Consider the following 27,597-nt stretch of genomic DNA (forward strand, 5'->3'; position numbering starts at 1 on the left):
CGAACCCGACTCAATTCAAAGTTATTAAATATACTCTGTGGTTGAAGCTTTAGCATAGGCTGAACCCTACGAACAATTTGTTTCTAAAATTTTGTTTGTAATCTAAAAAATTGAACAAATTGTGTTATTTATTTCTAACCTTATTGAAAAAACTTCTTATTAATATCTAGAATGCTTTTTAAAACAATAGTATATTATTTTATTTTGGTGTAATAAAACAACGTTATAATAATTGAGAATGGCTGAATATTTAGCGGCTATTTTTGGTACCGAAAAGGACAAGTAAGTATTTAATAGTATATTTTACATTTTGCTGCTTTTACATCTGCTTATACAAAAACTTAATAAGTTCCAGTAAGAAATTCCATGGATGTTTGGTTTTTAGGTTATGTTGAATATTCCATTTCGTTTTGTTTCAGAGTCAATTGTTCCTTTTATTTCAAAATTGGAGCATGCAGACATGGCGACAGATGCTCTAGAATTCATAACAAGCCAACCTTTTCCCAGACAGTGCTTCTTCAAAATCTGTATGTTAATCCACAAAACTCTGCAAAATCTGCTGATGGGAGTCATTGTAAGTTATAACATGACAAGTATTGTAATTTAAACATCCTTTCTATGAGACAATGAGATTTCTTTTTCTTTTATTCTTCATAACATTAAAATTTTATTTGATTTGGTGTTGGTGTATCTTAACACAGGATAATGTACACTTGTATGAAGATTTGATTATTTTCATATCTATTTGATAAAGTTTAAAAATGTTTGAATTATTATTGAAAAAAATTACAATGTTTTCAGTGGTAGTGGCTAATGTATCAGATGAAGAGATGCAGGAGCATTATGATAATTTTTTTGAAGATGTCTTTGTTGAATGCGAAGATAAATATGGAGAAATTGAGGAAATGAATGTTTGTGACAATCTTGGTGACCATTTAGTGGGCAATGTCTATATCAAGGTAATTTATTTTATATAATTGCTAATATTATTAGTGACACAGAAATTCCTTGTTATTAATTTTAACTAGCTTTGTTTAAGTAAATAAAAATACATATGTATCAAAATCATTATTGTATAAACATAATTAACCAGTTTCGCCGTGAAGAAGATGCAGAAAAGGCTGTTAATGACCTAAACAACCGTTGGTTTGGTGGACGGCCAGTCTATGCCGAACTCTCTCCAGTGACAGATTTTCGAGAGGCCTGCTGTCGCCAGTATGAGATGGGAGAATGTACTCGTAGTGGATTTTGTAACTTTATGCATCTCAAACCTATTTCAAGAGAATTGAGACGGTTAGTATATATTTCTTAATATAAACTGGTGATGTCTGTTTGATATAAACTTTCTCTTAAGAACTGTTTTATGTTGGTTAAGTTGGGCACTCTTTGTGACCCTTTAAACTATAAATAGTTTATATTTTTATAGACTTTACTACTGACTATAATTATAAGGCAATAAAGATAGCCTGCCTTTTATTCCCATATACTATTTGATTGTATAACAAACCCAGCATCAAATTAATATTTGCAAGATATATTTATTAATCAATTAATTTCTCTAAAACTGCCATAATTATTACTAAAAAAGGCTGACATATTTTAAATAAGTTTAATAAACTAATTATTTGCTTAAAAGCATCAGATTAATGAAAAACAGTGACAACATTAAGTCATGTAACAGCATGCATTTATTTTTGTAAAAACAAAATATTTTTTAAATTCCCATGTCATAATTGATATTTAATTTTTTGTTAAGTAATAGTTTTGGTTTGTTATTGAGCATCCACAGTTCATGGATATTGAATGCATTCTATTCCAGGTATTTATACGCCCGTCGCAAGGGTGGAAAGCGTTCCCGCTCTCGCTCCCGCGAACGGCGCCGCCGTTCCCGCTCTCGTGAACGTCGTCGTGAACCGCCGCGTAACTCTCGCGCGGGTCGGTACTAAACGTACCACATACCACACACGTGTGCTGTTTGCATAGATAATTTACCGAGCCTACTTATACAGATATTCAATTGTCTATAAGCTTTGTCTATGAAGTATAAAACTGATTAAGATATGTTATTGTCTTTGGTTTACACCAATACACATTTAATAAAATTTACTTCGACGTTTCTAGTGCTTTGAAACGATTATGGTCAGCAAGCAATGGTAACATTAAGTTAACAGATACTTGTTTGATATAAAAAATAAATTTTTGTTTACATGCTTTAAGATAACTCAAGATTTATAATTATTTAATTTTTTTCTTAATAATAAAAACATTTATTTCTCTATTTGATGATGATGCTAATTGAAACTTACGTTAAAATGTAATTGTTGGATATTTTTTCTTAGGATTAAACTTTGTGATATTAATCCTTCTAATCTAGATTAAAGCGCTTACCCTACTAAAGAAATACTTTAGACCCCATTGGAATTACCAAAATGTATTAAAAAGAATCATAATTAAGGAAATAACCAGTTCAAAATAATGTGCAAATAGAAAACGTTTATAAGGGCACGTGTGTGGATAAATATCCTTTCATAGCAACATTACTAATATTTCACCTACATTTTTTCAAAAGTCACTGTCTAATATGAAACTCTGAAATATGTTCAGAGTTAAAGGGCAAGTATGAAAATGAAAGAAAAATCGGTTTTAATATTACTTTGAATGCGTTTATTTTTTGTATGTTAGGTGGAATAGACAAAGATTTAAACTTTTGTACGACTCGCTACTCAATGGTGAGGACTAGGTTTACAAGATTTTAAAATTATAAGTATCATTCCTAATTATTTAGTTTTTTTTACCTTATGCCTTTCTTAACACAAGTGTGGTTGTGTAATTATACAAATTCATCAATTTTCATTTACGTGTATCAGTTATTGAAAATAGGGATACATTAATTGAAAAAAAAATTAGATTGTTTGTTTTCAAGGGCCTGGTCAAATATAAAATACATATTCAACAAATGTTTAATAGTTAAGTGTATAATAGATAAGTTTCTAGTAGTATTTTGGTTCTCAGTTAAAAGTGGGTCTAGTTGACGTTATGAAGCTTACTTTGATGATGATATTAATTTATCCCTGATGGGAAAGGCAAGGTTACTTATTCCATACAACCAGGTTATTTTTTGTTAATTGTCGCTAACTTTGAGATCTCATATAAACGTAACTGACAATTCTAAACTCTAGCTTAAAACTTTAAAAGGAGGTGGTGCATTTAATTATATAAGTTTAATTATATCAATGCTCAGTTGTTGTAAAATATATTTTGATATACTTTTATAGATCGCATCGGTTTTAGAATAATAGCGTTTTAGACAAAGGCAAATATTTTTTATATCCGTTGTTCTCTATATATTTCATCCCAGAACGTCATTTTTTCTTCGTCGACGTTTACTGTGCATTTCAAATATCTGTCTATAATGAAACAATTCTTCTCATGTTCAGTGAACGGTTTCCATTCGACGTCAGCGCAATCTGGTGTCGGATTTCTAGAAAATAATAAAAGAAATAAAATATATAAGGTGAGGGCGCTTTTGGTTAAATGTAGCATAGGACAATCCTATAATAATTGGCCCATATCCTGAGTAGTTAGGGAGCCCACGATGCTAAATGGGGATTTACTCCAACCTATTGAGATACCTATTGTGTTGCGAAGCTTAGATAATAAAATAAAAAAATGTTATGTAATGTATACCTTCACATCGGTGGGGCCTCCCCCCTGCTGTAGATTTTTCAAAAATGTAAAAGAACAACTGTGCCATGGACATATTCGAGCGCAGATATTGATGGCATCCATAGTCTACGTATTTTTAATAATCTGATTGTTTGCAAGATGTGTGTGGTCGTACGTAAGCGCGTCAGTTTTTCTATGGGCATGTTAAGTGGACCTATAAAGAAGCTCTAATCTAACAATGTGACGATTTGGATGTGACACGAACTCGCAGCTATTATTATAATGTGGCAATGAAATACTCAAGCGGGTCAGGTTAAAAGTATATGGTTCATCTTTATATCATAGACATGCTGTCTCATTATCGCTTAATCTGATAATTTAAAAACAAAATTTACATCATTCGACTCCAAATAGCATGCAAATGAAAAAGTGTTTGTTGTTCAAGTAGATCTTTTATTTATTATGATTTTTTTTTAATAATTTCGTATAATTAATTGATCAATTAATCATCATCTTCACCGTGATATATTTAATGAAGATTCCATAAAGTTCAAGATTATCGTATATTGTTCGGGATTTTCGGAGAACCGGTTTGTTTCGACGATAACCAAATGTTTTGTACATTTTTTAATGTAAATTTTATTGTTTTTTTTACAAAGTAGTTTCACCACAAAATACACAGTTTATGCTTATATTACTCATAGTTAATATTTTTAAACTTTAATTCACATAAGCTATATTTAAATAACAAAATAAGCCAAATCGTTAGACAAATAATGGAAATAATATCATACCACGAACGAGCTATGTGATCAGCTGTGATGATGGCAACAGAAACCAGAGGGGTTGGAGTTAGTGAGTAATAGAGAAAAAGTGAGACAAGAATACAAACGCGGAGGGGGGAATGTAGCCATTATGCAGCTGCACGTATTAAACTTTTCGTCGAATTTTTGTTACATCGTCTTGTGGAAATTGTCAGATAATTTTCGTCATCCTTGAATAAGGAAATATCCTTTAAAATAAAAATAACCACGCTCGGGAATGTCGAGATGACGTTTTTTTTTTAAATTTTGCAGCCCTCCCTTTTGTTTACGTCATTTGAGAATTGTCAGATTAGTGATATATACCCTTTTTAGCACGAACTCACCCTACCTAAATCTGACGCGCTCGAAAATATCTGATGTGATCTGATAGGTGGCCATATATTTGGTAAAGGAACTAAGGTAAGCAGGTGCCACGCTGTAGTAAAGCCCGAAATCCTCGCCTGGGCTCCCCTACTATAGGACGGAGTAAATTCATAAGCGCGATTCGGGGCATAACGACATCGCAGTGAATGTACGCGTAGAATCTAGGTGTCGCTACAGCAATTTTATGTAAGTCACGATATAGCCTTGAATGAAAGTATATGATAAAATATTTGAAAGGCTTACCCATAGCTTGCAAAATTAACCCATAATTTAACAACATTTTCTATAACAGCCTTGGAATCGTTTGTTAAAGGAATATCAATATTTTTTACATTAAATTGGTAATATTGCTCATCTCCATGACATACTCCAGGCACCTGCTCCATTTTATATTTCTTCTTCATGTAATTTCGTTCGGTTTCTGCTGTGAATTTATATAAATAAGTCGGCATTGATGTGTTTTTAAAATGGTACCGGGCCAACCTTCTTGTATTATAAGCAAAAACAATATCAGTTGTTAAATTTACACATTCCTCGAGCATTTTTTCTGTAATGGTCGTACTTCCGAAGTATTTAAGTCGGATCTTTTCATCTAAAGTTTTCATCTGATTTGATGACATATTTAATTTGATTTCTCTGGGTATAACAATACCCTTTTTCAATAAGAAAGATAACGATTTCGGAAAATCACGGCAAATTTCAATGCCATCTGCTGATGTATATCCCAACATCAAGGGAATTTTAGCTATATGGCCTTTCTTTATTAATATAGGCGGGGATTCGCTGATGAATTTTTCTACATTTAAATTAGGTTTTTCAACAACGGGTGAAAACAATAAACTGTCACTTATATCGGGATAATCGGTGTTGATTCCGGGTAACTTAACATTGATCAGAGATTCAGCAGGTACATCTCTCAGAAACTTTAGTAACTCATTAACATCTTCAGTGTCTCTACCTAGTAATTTTCCTAATTGGAAAGCTCTTTGACGAGCGTAAATATTATAGCTCCACTCGTTAAGACATACACCGCTTTGACAAATTGCTTTGCTGAAGAGTCCAGCACTCATATCTGATAACATGTGATAGGATGTAGAGGCTGCTCCGGCACTACATCCGAAAATTGTTACGTTATCAGGGTCTCCTCCAAATGAACTTATATTATTTTTAATCCATTTCAGTGCTGCGACTTGGTCTTTAAGGCCTGCGTTACCTGGAACCTCCTCATTATCAAGGCAAAGAAAACCAAAAACTTCTAGTCGGTAATTGAAAGTTACCATAACAATTTCATGTTCCATAAAAAAATCGGGGCCATAAAATTCTGAATTCCCTGATCCAGTGTAGAAACCTCCACCGTGAATCCAAACCAAAACGGGTAAACGTTTCTTAGTGTTGTCCACTGCTTTTGTGTAGACATTAAGATAGAGGCAATCTTCGCTACCCGCTTCTATTTTGTCGAGCCGTTCGTTATAATGTGGGCAGACAGGTCCATGTTCGTAGGCATCCCGGATACCTGTCCAGGACTCCGGCGGTAGTGGTGCCTAATTCAAAACAAATAGTAAATATTTTGGGTGAAAAATTAGAAGCTGAAACTAAGATTAATAATGAATAAACAATTAGAAGCTAATAGCAGATTGGCTTCCTAAAACGAAATCTTAATAAAATTATTTATAATTTACAAACTTAGGTAATTTTATGCGTTTTATCCGGTTTCATAGAGAACATTTCAGTCTATAAGGAAAATCTAAGTATTGACTCTAAAGACGACTGTCCAATACAGTTATAAGTAAAATTATGGAATGCGACATGCAACACTATAACGTTCAAACATTTTAGTAGGTTTTTTGGGTAGATTCATTAACAACTTGGATAGAACCGTCTCAATGTCTTGATTCAAGCCCTTCAACGTAATCTCGAAACACAATTTATATTATATACAGTTAAAGTAAATGAAAACGTTGGCAGTATTATTTAATACCTTGAATCTCAATTTTCCGTTAGGTGGTTTCGCATATGGTATTCCTTTAAAAGCAAGAAAACTGCTATTTTCAGTATTACAACTAATGCCTCTCAGCATTCCTTGTTGTGTTTTGACAACCGCCATTTAGCAGCAATCTTTCTTTTCCTGTAAAGTGTAAGCTATGAGAACATAAATTATGTAAACATTTAATTTGCCATAAAATGTCTACGATTATTTTAAAACATAGAATAAGATTTTATACTATTTTATATAACCACCGTCTATGATAAAAAATCAAATCAAAGAGTTATACGTCTAACTATTGCCAAGTATACGCTGCGAATGTAAGCGAAAGGTCGATAAATTTTTCGTGACCATGGGAAATCAACAGAAAAATAGAAATATTTACACGCGTATGTTATTCATGTTACATTGATAATGAATACAGGCGGTAAAAGTAACTAAATTTTTTTGAAACTGAAAATTGATTAATTGAAGCAAGGTTTATGATTGAATTGTGCCAAACCGGCTTTTGTTGTGTGATTTTTGGTAACTAGTGCCTAAAATCTATGGAAGAAACAATGTTTTCACTTCTATGTTGAAAAAGTTGAATGCCAAAAATTTTACTATATACTTATAATTAACTAGTTTGAAAGTAATTCTTTACCTCATTAAATTTATCGAAGTCGCGTAGAATGCGTCACGTTAGTGATAATATTACGTACAAAGGATATTTTGATTAAAACGTATAGTATATTATATATAGTAATAGTATATTCGTAATCAGCAATATTGTATTTTCTATGAATATTGGACAATGGACTTTGAACAGTTTAGCTCTATTTTAATATGACTACGTAATCAGCGTCGGTTTGCGACTTACGTGAGTTCACGATGACAGTCTGTTGAGCCACTACGCGTATCTAATATTATATATGTGTTTATATAGTGTATACAGTATGTGTGATAACACGATATTAGCATAGATATAGTCCGTTCCAAAATATATTGCAGTAGTGTAGCACAATGCAGGTGCTAAAATAAATGTATGCAATACTATATAATTATTTAGGCAATTTAGAACCATTGTCTCAAGCCATGTATGCTTTGCCAACGTACATTATGCCGCTCCTTATCTTCGAAAATACAACCCGCGCCATGAAAACAAAGTTGAATGAAGCGCATTTATACCTAGCGCTTTATCTTCGATTCAAGCCTGCCGTCTAATTCGCCAATATTCATCCCTTAAATAGCACCATTATCACACTAGCGTGGGAGTAATTAAATGGACGAGTCCGAGAGTTAAAATGACCAACAGCTCTGAGACAGATGCTCAACAACGACACCGACGAGGTACGGTGCATCGTAGACTTAGCTACTGATATTTTAGTGCCCGGCAAATAAGTAGGCCAGTGGCAATTTTTCATAATAAAATACCAATAAACCTTTACCTCTAACCTTTAAAGTTATTAATCAATCAATTTTAAATGCACAATGTTTCCCCAATTATGTTACTTACCTATATTTTTTGATGGATAGATGAATTATTTTTGTCCCTATATAATAATGTTTAAGTTGAAATCAGTATACGTTTTAAAAATATACAGATTGAAGTTTAAAAATATCACAATCACTATGACGGACAGGCTTTCCCAGTAAAAATTTCCACTATTCTGGTGGATTATTAATTTGCCTAGGCTTATAAATGACAATAATGAGACTGAGATAAAAATTAACGACTATGATAAAGTGATACTTCTTAACTGTGTGATATTTGTAATGTTGATTCATTCTTGCCTTACGCGCAACATATGAACAATAGGAGTTTAGTAGAAATTGTTGTAAAAGTATTTGCCATAATTTGGTAATAGCCTTCACAATTTATTTCGTACTCTGATTCATAAAACAAAATTTCTTTGTATGGTATGAATTGACTTTACCATGTTTGAAAATCTAGACTATCTTTTTGTCTCGTCTTTTTTCTTGTAAAAAGCCAACTAAAAGAGAGCTGTAGGCGAAAATAGATCAAAGCTAGTCTCAATAAGCTAAGCTCTTCTTTCTATTCGGACTAGGCACTATGTAGATGTAACGAATGGTAGAAACGTAACGAAGCGCCGAGCATCTAATCGGCTCTATTAGTTGCAGTTGTGTGCGGCTAGCCCTTCACTGATAATTTGTAAAATACTTTTCTTTTCTATGCTTAAATAGGTATAATGAAGTACTCGTTATTTATTTAGGTTCAATATGTTGCTAAAGTTCCCGTTACATCTATTATTTCATATAATAAACGTCAAAGTTATCGTAAACTTCGTATCTTGTATAATTCAAGTAAACATAACCGACTTAAACTCACAACAAACTTGCATGTGTCGATGCATGAGAGGAACAACTTAGGAACTAGTGGAAAGTATTTCACAAATTCACATTTCCCTTGCCCGCTTGAGTAACGGTCCGTCTATATACTACTTATAAACTCGTTATTAAATATTTCAACTTATCGAACATCTGATACGTATATTCTAACAATTCAATAAACTTTTATATTAGGTACAGTGTCTACATAAACGCGAGTACGGTATTAACAGGATTCTTACTTCAATATTCTAAACATAACCTGCTACGCTACAATATGCTACGACCGGAAAAACTTATCCACAATCTAGCGTCCTTAACTGATTCGTGTATACATATTGCTATCTAGTTTACTTGTAAACCCCTTGTCGGTTATCCGCAAATGATGCGATAAAATCGCTTTGAAGATTTAGGTAGAAATTTTCGTTTTGTTCAAATGGTCTATAAGCGTGCTTTTGAGTTTTTCTTTGCTATCCAATTCGGATATAAGTGTTGTTTGAAATATAACAGTTGATGTTTTTTTATGTATTCTTATTTTATTCTCAGCCTAGATTTCACGTTACCTAGGTGAATTTCATGTTTCATATAACATTATCCAACTGAGAGTTTAAATTTTTTGTTAGTTGTAATGCGTACCTACTGCGATAATAAAATCGGATAAATATAAGGGTAAAATATCATTAATACATTAGACGATATAGATAGGTGAAAAAGACAGTGCGACGATTGCATGGAACCAAAATTATAAATAAGTGTAGAAAAGTAGTAGCTATTGTATTTATGTGTTTAAAATAATAATAAAATAGAATTAAATATGTAAGTACTGCTTTCATACGCAATCTGCTATAAGCCACATTAATATTACGCCGAGCTCACTGTTTCCTTTTATAGTATTTGTTACGTTTACGTTATTGGCATAATCCACTGTGTAATTTATATATGTTTTAGGCACATAAAATTTAATATTTCATATAGAACTTTTGTTATCTCCAATAAAATATGCCCATTAGGCATATGAAGACAGATAAGAATCTACAATTCATTCAAATAACAATTTTGAACGAGGGAGTAACGGAAAACAATTTCGCGGTTCTCTTCCCCGTGGCAATATTAGGGTCTGGTAGAGTAGTGATACCATTTGGAATTCCTTAGGGTATAAAAGGGGAGTTATAGAATGAAAACTGCTCATGTGAAAATGCTTTCATTGCGTTTTATGCACCGCCGCCGGCCAGTAATATGTTTTGTTATTTTAGGGGAAGAGGGAAAATGTTACACGATGAAGTTTATTTGGTTATGATCCTGGTTATTGTTACGTTGATCGTCATCGTAGCAATACACTTTTGATTTACGTACTGAAAGTATAAATAGATATTGAAAATATAATAATTTGAAAGATAAAAGGCAAGCATGGACTGCGCGATGTTACAGAGAAACTTAAACAGGGCGTAGCTTTCGTTGAAAATATCAAACATGTTTGTAAGTTCAAAAACGAGCTAGACGCGTAAAGACGCTGTGTTTAAATTACACATAAGAATTTGTCATCAAAAATACAATTATATTTTTAAAAGGATTATGATTAATGTTCTCGTCAAAACAACATTATGTACGATGCTAACCTGGCATGTTTCAGTTGAAAATTAAACTAAATAGGTACTGAAAATCACCTTAGTATAATATGTGTATCGTTAAAATATAATCTTTTAATATAAATCCGTAATATATACATAGACAAAGCATTTATTACTAACATAAGACACACATAATAACAATCATTAAAAAAAGATAAGAAAAAAAAGATTGAAAGATAGACATTTTTTTTCTTGGTATAAGATACCACATGTAGCCGGAAATATTGCGGAGAAGCAATTGGGCTTGAGACCAAATCACATTGCGATATGCGTGATCACTAACACCTAAGGAAGAATGTTTTGTCACGTGACAATTTCCATACAAATTCGGTTGGCGTTAGCGGGTCATGCCTATCGCAAAGTGTTTTGTTTTAAGAGCCTTGTCTATTCACGCTGACGAAATCGCAGTGACCAACTATTTGAAACTTAATCTGGATGAGGAAACAGTGGCTGGGCCCAAAGAGCTCAATGGCTAAGGTTGAGAAATCATATATATCCTTCCAGCTTATCCTAGCGGCTGAACTAATTTCATTAGCACGTTTCAGTTTTAATAAGACAATTACATGTGAAGAGTATAACTTACATCATTGATTACATGTTATGGTAGTGACGAACCTAGAAAATGGTATCCATTTTGTCGCAAGTCAAAGCTTAAGATTTACACGTTTTTTTATACACATAAACATTTCCAGTCTCTCCTTTCCTTTGATGTTTTAGAATGAGTTGCTACCGCTCAGCAGGCACTACTATTAATTTTTTTTGACAGTTTGTGAAGTTGACAGCTGTTGATAAGTTGCGAGTTGATATGTCAAAATCGGACACCGTTTACTACAAAAATTTTCATAGCAAAAATTATAAATTTAAATGAGCTTATGAATATGTAGTGCTTTAATATCAAAGCAAGTCTAATATATTATTTACGAAATGAAACACGTAGTTGATTGATGTGACGTTTATTATTTTGTCGTAATTATTCAAATGTAGGCACCCTTTTTAAGTAATGGCGTTTGATGTGCTATTTAGCTTAGGGTAAGGCTGTAAGAGCAGTTGCATAAATTTGGCCAATTTGACACGCAGTATGGGGAGACAATCGTCAATCAGGCAGAGCCCCCTAATATGAGTGCAATCGAGGCTTTTCGATGATTACTTTGTTTGATATTACCAAAAAGTTTTTTATTCTTAATCATAAAACAAGGATGGCTCGCTTTTAAGGTACTTCTACTGAATATAATTACTAAGTACTTAACTGATTTTATTCATTTTCTCGGGTCGACACAGAACTATAACTAGATATATAAATATTGAAATATTATAAAGATGAAAAGGTTGTAGGGGGTAATTTGGATTTACTGAACTGATTTTTGAAAATCTTTTATCAATAAAAAGCAAGATGATTATTGAGATGTGAGTGTCATATGTATTAATATAACAAGATGAACAAGCGATTCCATCGTCCTAAAATGCTAATAATAATTAAAAAAGTCTTTAAACAGGTGGAAATAAAACCATATATATTATTAAAAATAAGCTCCGTCATGGTCATGTTACGATAATCAATTAAATTTCCTCTCAGCACTGTCGGATAACTATTTGGACAGCTAAACTGAGTATACTCACTTTATAAGAAAATAAACTAAGAGTAGGGGACGCGTAAACTGTTTGCAATACGATAGGAGGGAGGAAAGACCAGACGAAACAACGATGCAAGTACCCCAGCATCCCTTCGCTCGTAATTGCGCAACCGACCCTCTCAAAAGATAACTATTATGGTTTTAATATCACGAGATCGTGAGCCAAAGGGATGATTATAATTTAATTATGTTACCCGTACTTGATTTGTAGAATACGATATTGGAAGATATATTTAACTGAGAATTTCTCATTTTACAAAATAATTGGATATTTATAAGAGTGTAAGCTGATGAGACTAGAGCTAATAGTAAATATGGATTACGTTAGTGCTAGGACGTCTAGTTTGGGAAGTGGTCGTCATATAAGGACTCTAATCTATTATTTATTCCTTTACGCAATCTATGTAAAACAAATGAGCCATTTGGCGAAACTTTTGAAGCCGAAATATGCCTAATGCACTACAGACAAGCTGAGTATAGAGTGGTGTGGAGGCAGTAAGACGACGTAACGTTATTAACGTAAATTAGGGCTTTTCTAGATAGGCACAACCTTCAGTAATGAAGATAACGAAGAAGAGGGGACACCGTAGCATATATAACGAGTATAAAGACGAACCAACAGAAATATTTTGTATACCAGAAGGTATGCTGAATGTAACTAAAACAGTTTTTCTTTAACTTTCATCCCCGTTTGGAGGCTCGGTACGAAAATAGATTTATTTTATTCCTTCAACTTTAAATGGAATTGAAACTACAAATTTCCAAAGTTTTTGTAGACGTAAACTATCTCGCACTGCGTGCCAAATAGAACTATTTCGAAGGAGCCGACCACGTTGGGTAGAAAAAGTTCAAATATCCTAAGTGCTATTTTACAATCAATATTTTTAATTCCGTTTCATTTTACAGTCCACGTTCCACGAAGGGTCTAAAATCTAAATGGACTTTATGTTAAGTATACCTTAGGCTAATAATAACTGGATGTATAACATAGAGTACGCCATAGTGAATAGGAATGCGTTTATCACGTTTGAATTATTCATTATCCTAACGTGCAATAATCAGAATATTAATAAAAACTGATACTGCGCGTGATTAAATCTGCAGCGCCATCTACTGGCAGAATAAGTAACAAACACTAGCTATACGTACATAAGGTAAATGAAAAATAAACATGCGTTTCATACCCAAATTTTACATACAAGGTGCATATTTACCGTATTCTCAGTGATCATTGTAATTTTATCGAAAATTATAGTGATGATGCATTTTGCTATATTAATGAGGTTTCACAGGGGAAATAAAAACTGTAAAATGAACTATAAGACAAAAATTATAAATGTACACTTATAATTAAGTATTTATAATAACTTGAAAGTAACATAGAATTAAAAAAAATACAGCAGCATTGCTGCTTCGTCTCGAAATTGGATTTATAAAACCAAACCCACCGAATCCAAACTGCGTTGATTCAACCACTGCTATGGGCGTAACAATTGGTAAAAGGACAACGCACTCTTCAGCCTTTTGTCAGTGTAAGTGGGCGACAGAATCACTTATTATCAAGGAGCCTTCTACCCATTTGCCTACTGTTATATATAAAATATGATCTCCACTCAAAAGTATACATTTTCAGTTGCCTTTATTAAACAGTTCACTACCCAACTCAGTAATCACATGAATAGCGAATAGCCCCACTAATAGCTTATTTTTGCTAAAGTAAATAGCCATTAAACAATTTATTTAATTTTTTTAAAGGTTCAGTTTTGAATTAATTTTTAAATTTAACCAGATCAAGAATGCAAAAAGTTTTCACTGTCTAAAATATATGTTTTAGTTGCATTTTGACGGAATCTTGATGCAAATATATTTGCGATTTCAGAAAACTACTATTTATTAAATAATAATTATAGCTTTTAATATACATATTTCTTAGTCTGGGACAATTTTTAAGATATGTAGTAATAATAGTTAAACACTTAAAATATATATGTTCTTAATAGGGGTTATTAATTCGATGTGTATTTTTTAAAGTCTTAAGATTAATTATAAGCAAATGATATAACACGAAAGTTGTACCTATTTATGTAACGAGAAAGAATACTTTTTTATTTACGCACTCAATTGAGGTATAAACTGATATTATTTTACGCTTTCAGCTCAGTTACATTATAACAAAACATTAAGACGATTTAATTGGTGAAAAACAAATTAGTCCCGTACAATTTCATAACCCTAAACTATGTTATTAGCACAATACAGTTTGTACATCTACTAAAATATTATATTATACAATTTCAATAAGTATCTCAAAAACATCGCAATATAAAATAAAATCGCTGGAATTTTCAATTGACCGAATTATCCCGAGCTAGACGTTAATGGTTTTACGGTGTAGCTCGTATATTAATAAATATTTAATTCAAATTTTTTAACTACCATGTTATTTATATTCAAATTGTACTAAGATCCGATTTTTTTATTTTTGTAATGTTTAGGATAATAAAAACTGAGCATCCTACTAATAGTTGTTACAGTCTAAATGGAGGATTTACATTTATTTCAGATTTGCATTCCAAACTGTTGCATGAGTTAGTCTTTTATTATATTTCTTATTTCTAAATTGCATTGTTGTATGAAATAAAAGTACATCAGCCGCGAATGTCCAGGTAAAGGTTAAAACAAGTTTGCTTATAAAAAATAAAGCTGTGAGCTAGTGTAGGGCATTCGAGCGTCGTTGGCACTCCGACTCCATTCCAAACAAGACGAAGTTGAAAACTTTTGTCTTTCGTCTCACTCACCAATTCCTGTTTCACTCGCACATGTTGTACTCGCTATCCAACCGGTGAGGGCCGCAGCGTGGCTTGGCTAGTGACTACATTCAATTCAGTCAACGCTCAGCCTTGTAACAACCGTTCCTAGAGTGTAACGTTCGCGTCATAATATTCCGCGAGCACGCGCCAAAGTTTCTGGATTAACAATGAAACTAAAATATATTATTAATAAGTGGATATAAACATCCGAGTGTTCTGCTATATTTCATTGTATCTTTTTAAGTTCGTGAAAATATTTTAAAGTGCAAGCGTTAAACTTACAAGTGTGTAGCGTTTTAATTGCTTCAAGAAATTGTTGTTATTGTGTTGCAATATGGGAGCCTAGGATTTGTTGGATGAAAAGAAAAATTGATTAGAAAGTGACTTTGGCAACGAGATGGGGACCAACCGGTTGCTTTCACCGTATACTTTGGTGTTGATTTGTACAGGTAAGCGGAATAAATTGCCTACTTACTTTCTGACTCACCTTACTTCACCTCGCACGCCGCGTTCCTCAGTATCAACAGTCGGCCGTGTCCGCCTCATATGAAGATTGATTTCTGCTTAAAAATGTATTTATGTATATTTGTATTGCTTGATTTAAAAAATATAATTGACATTTTAAGTTGTAAGTTTGTAGGGAAATAAATTGTTTTTGAGGGTATCACGTAAATAAATCAATTAGTTAAAAATTATCCATTGCATAACAGATATCTATTGGGTACGTTTTGATTAATTAGGAGAATCGTTTAAAGAGTTTGGAGAAATTCGTTAACTACTTAATTAAGTTTTATATATTATTGTAGTTAGAGTAACATTAATCAAATTATTAATCATTGTCAATGGTAGCCATATTAAGTACTATAATACTTAAACTTAATTAATAATGTAAAACTAACAATAAAAAATAATTGATTTAATTGTAATTTAGAATTTACTAAAGACAGAGCTTATGTAATTTATATAGTTACCCGCATGTTCAGTCGGCGTTATGATAATGATAAAAGAATACTTCCATTCTTTGTACGAGTTTTGCTTATGAAAGTAATTTAGCCATGAAAAGGCTCTATCATGCTCATGCATTACACAAACAAAAGAATTGAGGAATAAGTGTGCCGTGCCCGTATTTCTCTGGGATTTCAGGAAATAGCTTTTTCAAAGACCCTTTACTCGCTATACGAACCAATTAGTTAAAGCTGTCCTTCGTGTCCTCCTCTACGTAAGATAACACCTCAGTCATGTCAGAGGATTTTTATAAATAAAAAAAATCGCCAATATAGCTCGCCCAAAACCAAGTTTAAATATTTCATTTTCTCTATTTACATTCTTATTATTTTTTTTCTCTTTTTCTCTAGATCATTTACTGTTTACGAGAGTCTTCTTTTCTTTACGTATCGAACAAATGTGTACATATACATATATAAATAGAATATTGTAATAGAAAACCTTAAACATTATTCACCTTATATAATATATTCAGAATATTTAAAAAAAATAAGTGTTACGATTAATTAAATGCTAATTGCATAAAGGTAATCAAAGATTCATGATCATGAAAATTGATAATATACCTTCATAGATTTTATTTCACACGAACAAAGTCTTAGGCAACAAGCGAAAACGTACGTGTAAAACGTGTTAAATCGCAAATTGTTACCCAGTTAACTGTTGATGCACTCAAACCAGCTATCTAGGTCTTCACAGTAAGCTGCCAGTTACCTAGATACGATAAATGTTACGACACAATTTTTATCTGACCGTTACTTTAAATAAAAAAATTACCTTCAGTCAAGGCCTTAATTTTATTAAAGAATACCAACATTTTCTAGTTCTCCATTTCTTTTGGACATATTACAAAATTATGCTTACACGCAATCCCTCGGAAAGGGTGAGCTTGGCCCGTTCGGGGCATATGCCCCCTTCGGGTGGTGTACCCTTATTTGCGCCCTGTTGCTGCAGGGCTCTAAGGGGGCGTAAGGGGATATGGGCTCTACACAATACAATTTACGTATCATTAAATAAAGTACGTCAACTTAAAGATTTATTGTTTAATATTTTAAACATACCTTCCTCTGTAGATGAAGCGCCTTTTTTTTAAATCAGTTGACTATTAAAAAAATTCGTCACAAATAAACTTACGCAATTGTTGGTATTTTGCGGATGACTGTATATTTGAAAGTAAAAAATTGATTATGAAATTCTTTATCCACAGATTAGTCACATTTCTTCTTGAAAATCACTCAATAGTTATGAAAACTATTCCATAGATTGTTCTCTATACTAAATTTGCTTTCACTTTTCAAATTTGGACGTCTCAAGTGTCAATTTTCCAATCTCGAATACACACCCGTTATCATCACAATACATCGATCTTGACCCATCTCCGCTTGTGGACTCGCTGAGAGAGGCCAAATGAGAGGATGAGAACTTGGAGAAACTGATCGTGGTTAGTAACACAAAAAGCAAAAATCACGTGGTAGTTTAAACATAATAATAATAAACCTTTATTCCACATCTTTGACATACATTTGATAAAAAAGAAAAATTTATAGTTTTACTAAGATGCGGCCCCTGTCCGGGAGAAGGCCTCCTCCAACTTTTTCCACCCTAATTTATTTTGTGCCATCGTCATCCAATTTCTACCAGCTACCCTCTCGATCCCGTCAGCCCATCGCTCTATTGGTCTTCCTTTGTTCCATTCGGAAAAAGGAGTTTAAACATAGACCGACCGAAGACTCATTGCCCTCAAAACTGTACACTGTTATAAGAGAGGGGCAGGATACAAACCGATGGAAACTGATTGTCCGCTCCAGATGCTTCATTGCTGACCACGACGCTCAGATAAGAGCTACCAAGTGAGAGAGTGAGATCATGACAGTTATAAATATTATAAAATATTGTGCAAGCGAAATCTCTGATATTGCCCAAATTATGTTGCATTGAAATACATAAAAACCTATATGAATAAAAAAATTAAAAACATTTATGTAGGCATTGTAGGTTTTTTTAATTAAAACTTTTATTTAGTAATGAATTAACACTTAACATGTTAATGAATGTGTTCTCTATAGAAATACAGATATTACATATTAAACATAACAGCATATTCAGAATCAGGAAGTCAGCAAAACATTACTTTTTAATTATGTTTTAAACAAAAGATTGCGAGAAAATTTTAATTTAAAACTGCAGTTTTGATTTTAATCTGCTCCATTGTTCCCATTTTCGAAGGCACACTGCTAACTTGCGTGGGCAGCGACTTTGTTATAATTCTTGACATACAGCATCAAGATGTATTGGCAAATGTATCCAGTTGTTTGTTAGGCTAGTTCGTAGTCATGAAGTAGTGGCCACCCGCGCGCCGTAGTTACATTTTAATTTGAAAAATGGTTACTATATTTGAAGAAAAAAAAACGATATTGATATTACAACATATTTTTATAATACCTATAATAGAATAATATGCACAGGACACATACACAGATACATACTTTTACTCCATTTCCTCACCATTCACTCATTCGCGACTCCGGTTGTTTGAAAAATATTTAATATGAAATGTTTTTTTAATGAGATTTTTTTACCATCTTTCAGGGTTTTTCGGCGTTTGTAGGTTTCCTACAAATCTCTTGATTGGCAATGCAGCAATAAACTAGTTTCCTTCTTAACGTTGACTAATTTTAGAAATACTTGTTAGTTCCACTCTTATTGAATCGAATCAATCTACATAATATTTTTGAAAACTTTGAAACTCTGTAATAAAAGTTAAGGGTGTAAATATTATTCATGATATACAAGTAAAGCAGAAATTATGTGTTTTAAATTCAAGAGACTTTTAATACTCTGTTGGCGCTGGCCATTCGGGATCTTAAAGCGCGCACTGCTTTAACTGATTCAAAAATATGTAGTAATTTCTCGTAAGTTTATAGGGCATCATTCGGTATAATTCGAATCAAAATCCACTTCATTTCACTTCACCTCTGTTTAAAAAAGTACTCGTATTTTAAGCGGGGAAATATTTTTCGCCACTAATAGTAGATAAACTTTATATCAGCAAGCAGCAGAGTTCTCTGACCTAATTGTATTAATCAACCAGCCTTTTTCAATTTTTGGTTACTAATTTCAGCCTATGAATGTCATTTGGAATTTGTTGAATATTTCAAAAATCATTTGGTCGAACGAAGCCTTTAGGATAACGCTTAAAAAATTCAACATTTATGTAAAAATAATAGATAATAAATAACATTAGAAAAATGCTTCAAATAATCAGCTAAAATCATATAGAATAATAGAAGTATAATAACCGAAAATAAAAAAATGTTATCTAGAAGCTATTGATGTGGAAATTAAATGTCGTTAGCGGAGGCTGCCGGTCAGAATTAGGCACAAGAAATGTTGAAAGCGGGAAATCATGTTTATAACCAGTTTCGATGCAGGTGCGAGCCACATCGTACTTTACAACTTGCACTTGATAGCTATATTTTTTTTATCTATATTCTGTGGTTATTATGTTTCAGTCTATGGAAATTCAACCTCGTTTAAGCCACTTTATTGTCAATATCTATTTTAATGTCAATGAATGTATCTTACGAATTCCTATTCTACAGACAATTAAATTGTGACAGCATTTATATATTAAGGCATTTGTTAAATAACTAATAATAACACTAAAATGTAATTGTCCTTTAACTAAGTCATCGCTTATAAAACAATTAATAAGTGATGAAGCATAATCATTAGAATTCAATATTAAATAAAGCTTATGTTAAAGAATTATAATGATACTTTAAAGAACAATCGCTGCCCATCTTGATTACTTATTAATAAGAGTATGAAAACATTTCCCTTTTTAATATTAATCACTTGTTAAGCTTGTACGATATACTTAAATTAATTGAAATTTTATGAGCTCATACATACATACATACAACATAGCTATGTTCGCGGTTCCGTGTCATTATAGGCTACGGGTACTTGTCTCGAGATTTAATTAGGCAAAATTAAAGATGTTTGATCACTAGTTATTAGATATATATTACACAACTTAATAATATATACAGTATACATATAATCGTGACTAGAAAGGCTCTCAAGTGATCACATAAAATTAGCAATAATCTAAAACCTTGTACTGCCAACGAGTCAATAGGTAAAACTAGTAGGTACGTATATAAAGCTCGACTCACAGAAAGTCGTATTGTCGTGTAGTTAATATACTTATGTCTTTTAATTGCATTTGCATGGTTCAATTGGGTCGTGTTCTCTTGGCGAGCATCATAAGTGAATACTCCAAGCTCTTGTTTCCATTTCAATACCAGTGAAACAATCGTTCCTACGTACATCTTTATATCATACAAATGCTTTTATTGATCAACACAATGGGTATTTTCACCGATATCTAGCAATACAACTCACTTGTCTATGTGTAAGTTTATTGAACAGTCCTTTCATCAATTTACTATTATTGAAATTTTGACACTTCATTGCTATTGTTTGTATTGCGGTGCCTATATTTTTCAGAGAACCCTACGCAATATGTCTAAAAAGCATACAATATTTTTGATGATATAAGTAAGCACATACTGCACATACCGTCATATGTCATTTGGTATTATTTTGTCTGTGATTGAAAGGCATAAAGCGTCACACTTAGGGGTAAATGTACTCGAACAAGCTTAGATCCAAGACAATGGGCGGTTGCACGCCACAATTTAGTTAATACAATACACGTTTGTTCTCACCTTTTCGTTCCCACTATCACATTCGCACAACGTTTTCTCATTACTTACTTTTTGTAATGCTCTAGCGGTCTCGAGGTGTTTCATATTTTATGTATTTACCTGAAATCGGGGCTTCGATGTTCTATAGGCTAGTGGTAATGATCGATATAGTAAAATTAGTTTAAGTAATGTGGTCAGGTTGAGAGAAAGAATGTATGAAGTTAAATCTTAGTTAGATTCTTTATAGAGGCGTAGTGCAAAGATTGGATCATAAAATTTAGGATTAGTTCACTGCAGTGTTCAAAGTATTGTCTTGAATCAATACAATTTAATAAAAACGTTTTTCAATTTAGTATTGAAAACAAGTTTTAAATATGAGATAAAACAAAATAAAAAGTCATATGAATTCGGAACAAATATTTAATCAGAGTTATAGAATTAGCAAGTCGGTATTAAATATTTAGTCTACCGTACGTTCTAAATTAATTGAGAATAATCGCAATAAATGTTAATTTATTTTTAGGTTGTCGCGTCGTTGTTTGATGTTTTATTTAATTTAAAGATGTTAGTTATTGATTAAAATAGTTAATTTTGTTTTTTGAGAAATTGTGACTAATATGTGTTCCACAGTCACATAACTTTCTGATTTTTTTTATTTTATTAATTTAAAAATAAAACAATAAAAATGAATACGTCCCCAGAATAGGCTTCATTTATTTATAATGAGGTACCTATAACTTAAAGAAAAACCTTTTAAAAACTTAAGTAACATGACGTAATCCTTGATAACTTTTATTACAATCTTATCCAAAAAGAATTTCTTCGAGAGAGCTGAAACTTTAATAATTACGTTCACTCATTCCGGGAAATTGTACGCTACAAGTGGTACTTCACACTTGATAAACACTTTGAATGATTTATTTAGGTTTATTACGATTTCTTTTGTTTAATCCTCAACAGATAATACAAACAGAATCGAAGATTCGACGAATGAACGCTGTCATTTAAACGACCTACTAGTATTTATTACAAGATGAGTTTGACAAGAGATATGAACTGTTTCAAAATCAATAACATACAGATAATTTACTGAACTAAAAACATAATATATAGAATTTAAAAAATATATTTAGAGTGATGGTTTCAGAAGTTATTATATAATTGTAATATTTATCGGTGATCCTAACAGGAAATCTTAAGACTAAGGATCATAAGGATAACGAAGGATCCTAAACATTAGCATATTGTTTTTATTGTCATTTAAATATCATCTGTCCGATTTTGTATAAAATTACAACATATACATACGTTATACCGGGAATATATAAATAGTAAACTCTTTCAACCCTTTCCCGTTCGCTAATAGTCATATCGTTCTTTTAGGCCATTCGTCGAGACAGCTAATCAATAGTCTTTCATAGTTGTTTGTGTATTATGATTGTGGGAGTAAATCAATAAAGTTTATTATTATAATTATTATAGTGTATACATAAAAGTAGTAAAATGGGGTATTCCAAACATATAAATAGATTTTTATGTTGGTGCAAATTTAATTATATATATGTACTCTAACACAAAAAAAGGATTACGTTAAAATAATAATATAGTTCATTATATAAAGCCCATAAAGTGGACCTGTATGAAAGTTAATAAATAATGATCGTAAAAACACAATTCGCTGAAACGTAATGCTACGTTTAATTTTGTACAAAATATTTCAAATAACATGAACTACGTGCCAATTTGTACAACATTGTTCTTTCCGCGTAAAATTGGTACCCATAGCAACAAACACGATACTATCCACACGTTTTATTAGGATTATTTTTCATGACAATGCATCCTTCGTAAGAAATAAAAGGTAGTTACGCGAATGCCGGAATTCTAAAGCAATGGGAACAAAATCGAATGGAGAGATCAATCTAAAATGCTTGTCCAGAAATTTTAGAAACGATTTGGTTCGTTGTCTGTATTTTTTAAAAGAAATATATTATGTTTGCTTGATTCTTAATATAAATCGTATAAAACCGTTTACTACGACATCGTTTAGAACAATATACCGGTTGTATTGACCTAAATTCTATGGTATTAGGTACTTAATAACGTCATCGGCTGTTACGAGTATCGGTTTTTACGACCAAATATGAGTAGTCCCTCCAATGTCGTTATAAGAGAGTTTGACTGTAGTTCCTTTATGATAGGTTGAACTCCGAGAGAAAAGTATGTTTTCTCATCTTACAGATATTTGTTTAGAGTGTAGATTAAGTCATTATCCGCAAAATTTTCTTTGCCATATAAACCTGTAACAAATAAATATATATTAATAATATAAATTCAATTTCGTACATAACCTTGTGTTCTGTACTTAGGTATGTAACAGAATAATAAGAGGACCTACTTACTACTACGGGCTACGTACGCCACTACCAGCCCGTCTCTCGCCCTGAATTTTGCCCATAATTATAAGCTGCAACAAGTCGTATCGATGAAGACATGTCGGAAACGACTTTCCGTATTATAAGAGTCTGCATAAACTTTCGTGTCGTCCGGATTCGTTGAAGGACTCTTTCAGTTTTTCATTTGTCAGTCTTTGGATCCAGCAATGTGAAGCATGCGACCGTAACACAACATCTCATAAGCTTTGGCGTCTTTTGCCTTACAACCGTATAGTGCTATTAGCCGGAGTTAATTGATATCGACCCTTAATTTGACACTAATGTTGCGATGATCATTATCAGTTTATAGATTCAGATTCAGATTAAATTTCTTGACTATATTAAACATAATTTGACTATTCAACTATATATATATAACATTCTCGTTATATAACTAAAACCTAACGGGATGGTATTAAAATTTAGAATATTCGATAGAATAAATTATTCACAGTCGTGCAGCTGTCGGCTGAACACAAAAACGCACAGAAATAGTCTCGAGTCCTTAACTCGTGAAGTGTCTGATAAGTTAAAGATTTTTTGCTTGTTTTTTTAATGAGGAACTCTCGACATATGCGTGGACTGACGTCGCAACATATGGCATCCTCTTCGTCGTCGTGAACATCCGGGCACTATATTTCCATTGCCTCCTACGTGAATGCATTGATTTTTAGCGTCCCTACTGCAATATAACACAACGTAATCCTGGGTAATTTACGTACTTAACATAAATATGTAAACTTCTTGTCGATTCTTAAAGAAATTATATATTTTTACTGCGTGTTTCTTTGAATGTTTGTAGTCGCTATAGCTAAGTTGTATACGTCGTTTTTTTATGTTTATGTATAAGGGTACTTTTTATTATATTTTGCACCATGAGATTAGGATACCATTGGAATTAATAAAAATGAAATTGTTTAAATTATCATAAAGAGGCTAGGAGATATTGGATAAAACAAGTATATCTAAAGTTTATAAGCTGGTAAACGGTAAACTAACTTGTTTGCCGTGATACAAGCAGTATAAAGCAAGAACTTAAGAGCGAAGTTGTCTAGAGACTGGCATGAGAAATTAATTCTTTGCATTATTATAAGAAACTGCACTTTGTGCAGCTCATGTATTATGATGTGAATTAAAATACAGTTAAATATATATTCAGGTATTTTTGCGATATTGGTTTTGTAATTCCTGGAACATTTACTACCCATGGGATGGTTTTACCCATGTCTGATGGCAGGTAGAATAAAGAAACTGCAATAAAAAAAACCCTGCATCTATTATGCCCATTCAAAAATGGAATTAATATAATAGAGATAACCTGAGAGGCGAGTAGTAAGCTGTGTAGGACGGGATCCGCAGGTAAAAAGATCACGTTTCAATGTGGCTGCGCGTGAGCAAGCCGATCAAGCGTAATGTGAAGGAAAGAGATGTCAGATGGTTCGTAGACCGGTATGCGGGGTGAGGGGGGAAGTGGCTTAGCAGGTAAAGCAACGGGCTTTGTGGCAACTGCCATCTACAACCAAGTTAGCGCTTTGGCCGATTGAGGTTTTTGTTTCAATATGCACAATAATATACGTATATATTGTAATTGCTTTATACCCATTGTTTACACCCCAAGCTTTGTCTTTATTGACTAGATAGTCTTGATCATAATATTGTGTAAATGAAAACGCAAAGCCATTACACCACTAAGCGTACTAAAATTAAACATCAGTTTATTCTCAAGCGCTGTTCTGCGTGAAGAGTTGGGAGCGCGTTTTGTGCGTGTATTCAAGATGCAACATCAATTTATGTGCAGTCTGTTATTCCAAAATAGGTTGCAGACTGAATTATATTACTATGATATGGGTTCCTGTGTTTTTTTATATAATTCTAACCATACTTTGGAATGATTAAATACTGTAAAACACTAATATATTAGGATACAGTCGCGTTGTTAACAACGTTTTTGGTGCAATTTTTCACCACAATTCACAGCACACTTAATTTCAGATTTATACGAAACAAACTTAAAAAGGTAACACAGCAGTTAGTATATAATAAAACTGACCTAATATGTACTAACATTCAAACGGATCATTAACAATTCCATAAGAAATAGCTTGAACCAAATAACATGAATGTGGTGTACAACGTCACCTTATAAAAATATGAATTGTCTTACAGGCATCCCATTTCGAACTCAGATCAGGTGCTTAACAATATCGCATTCTATTAAAATGGCTCAAACAAATTTAAAATAGCAAGTAAAAAGTTTGATAATGAATGAGATAAACCAAACACTACCTAACCATTTCATTCCCCTTTCAAATTCTGTAATCTCAAAATCAACCATCTCTTTAAATGAATTTAAAAAGGAACGTAATTAACGGATTGTTAGATACTAGTTCCTAGGTGACCGCAACTTCGGACTCAATTAGATTCTAGCTTCAGGAATGAAGATACCAAAACCTTTTTACAACAAAATAGATAACACTGATTTAAGTGTTTTCATTTAAATTATGACATGGATAAAACATGAATTTTTATGTACTAAAGAGAGCCTCGACATTTTCCCTTATTATTTATAGATAAACGGTTATGTTACTTAAGTACAAGAGCTTTTAGACTACTGTACACCTATTGTCTACCTTTAAATGATACATATTATGATGATGACGATTATCCAATTCACAATTTCACTGACAATATCAGGGTAAATGACGTTTGTGCATCGCGTTAGATAGAAGTATGTACGACTAACCGCTAAAGATTTTCTTTAAAGAGCAGGGAATTTCTCACTAACTAACTCTCACTGTCGGGACATGTATAAAGCCCGTGTGCCCCAAATGGCTTCTTTTGCGAACTACAATTGCATTCGCGGTCTAAACTTGTAAAGATGTTTAAATATTTATTAAGATTGAAAACGTACTCAAAGAGTTTTAAAATCCCTTTGCTGTTTTTTACGTATTTTTACCACGTAATGAACAGCAATTGAAGGCGTTTTTTTTAATTATACGGAATTGTTAATGTACCTATAATGATTTGTGAAGCGTATTCAATAACGTAATTAATCTAAGTTTTGCGATAACTAACTGTTATTGGAAGCTCGAGAAACGCTCAAGTTGCTACATGAGCTTTTTGCATGTTGAAAGTGCAGTTCGTATGGAAGTTATAAACATATCCATTTACAACATCCTCTAAGATGTTGTAAATGGATATGTTTGATACATAAGTTTGGTAGAAGAGAATCCCACTTGCCATCGAAGCTTACTTTTGAACTACTAAGCACCATAATGGGTTATTTGGCAAGGTTTTAATACTAGATCAGGTCATTTGTTATTGATTTTAGAACCTACACAAATTCATATTTAAAAAAAAAATCAAGAATCCGCCGTAACGCTTCTCTATGCAAAATGGCGTCGCACCAGTCCTACTACGTGTGGGCTTATCGACTTTTTAAAAGTATTAAACATTATTCTTAAATACCACAAGTTTACATATGTTATATTTCGATCAAAAATATTCCCTGGCGCAATTAAACTCCGAGTTAGTATTAGACAGGCATAATTTGTGTCACGTAACTAATGTAAAAATAAATATTTTGATTTATGAATTATCTAACAAATTGATGATTGTTTACAAGTTGTTTTACTCCATAAAAGTTAACGTAATCAGCACTCAATGTCCTGTTAAGATGACTTCACGTGGTACTGCATTCCCATTTACCATAAAAAATAATGTACAGTTAAACTCTTGTGAATGCAGTGTTAAACTAAATATGTCAGTCTTTACCGCAATATTTTGTACCCTACACGGAAGGTTCAAATAGGTACCGAGATATAGATAGATCCCTCCTAACCTCTATCTGAGTGTATCCGCGTACCCAAAACGAACAATTTCGGATACATAAGCGGGTAGAACGGGCATTTCCATACATCCTCATATTACTTTGTATTCGCTTCACCATTGTTGAGTATTTCTTTTGTCATAACGACATTATATCCAATGTCCGTTTCAGTCGCATTCTTTTTTCTGTGCATAAACATGATTTTATAAAGTTATCTGAACGATATAAATGTTTGATAAGTTTTGCCACTCTGCTCTGTCATTGAAACAGTGATTATTGTAATGCAATAGCCAATCCTCGAGTATCACTCAAGCTTATTACAGATTTTTAACCTCTTAAAATTTTAATGCGTTTCCCATTTTTGCCTCTTACTACAATT

General features: G+C 32.5%; 3 protein-coding genes across 8 annotated transcripts in view; 2 read left to right on the forward strand and 1 right to left on the reverse strand.

The window, feature by feature from the left end:
• Positions 1–27: 27 nt before the first annotated feature.
• Positions 28–2,777, forward strand: LOC123720017 (splicing factor U2af 38 kDa subunit). The gene is made up of 5 exons (XM_045676426.1): positions 28–282; positions 420–574; positions 802–959; positions 1,094–1,293; positions 1,820–2,777. The coding sequence occupies exons 1-5, from the start codon at positions 239–241 to the stop codon at positions 1,944–1,946; spliced, it is 684 nt and encodes a 227-aa protein (XP_045532382.1). The 5' UTR covers positions 28–238; the 3' UTR covers positions 1,947–2,777.
• Positions 2,778–3,236: 459 nt separating this feature from the next.
• On the reverse strand, positions 3,237–11,542 carry LOC123720016 (juvenile hormone esterase-like). Of its 6 annotated transcripts, none has more exons than XM_045676419.1 (4): positions 11,377–11,542; positions 6,832–6,978; positions 5,097–6,394; positions 3,237–3,481 (listed from the first exon to the last, which is right to left on the reverse strand). In XM_045676419.1, exons 2-4 carry the CDS (start codon positions 6,955–6,957, stop codon positions 3,325–3,327), a joined length of 1,581 nt encoding a protein of 526 aa, XP_045532375.1. In that variant the 5' UTR covers positions 6,958–6,978; positions 11,377–11,542; the 3' UTR covers positions 3,237–3,324. The 6 variants fall into 6 exon arrangements, with proteins under 6 accessions (XP_045532375.1, XP_045532378.1, XP_045532376.1 ...); XM_045676422.1 differs by having other exon boundaries at positions 11,409–11,536; XM_045676420.1 differs by lacking the exon at positions 11,377–11,542 and adding an exon at positions 7,697–7,741.
• Positions 11,543–15,297: 3,755 nt separating this feature from the next.
• Positions 15,298–27,597, forward strand: part of LOC123717949 (hemicentin-2) — a 37,085-nt gene continuing 24,785 nt past the window's right edge. The window contains exon 1 of the mRNA XM_045674236.1: positions 15,298–15,683. Coding sequence (XP_045530192.1) covers positions 15,632–15,683 — 52 coding nt within the window. The 5' untranslated portion in view covers positions 15,298–15,631. The remainder of the gene's footprint in view (positions 15,684–27,597) is intronic.

This window comes from Pieris brassicae, chromosome 2 (genome assembly GCF_905147105.1).
Source record: "Pieris brassicae chromosome 2, ilPieBrab1.1, whole genome shotgun sequence".
NCBI classification, from domain to species: Eukaryota; Metazoa; Arthropoda; class Insecta; order Lepidoptera; family Pieridae; genus Pieris; species Pieris brassicae.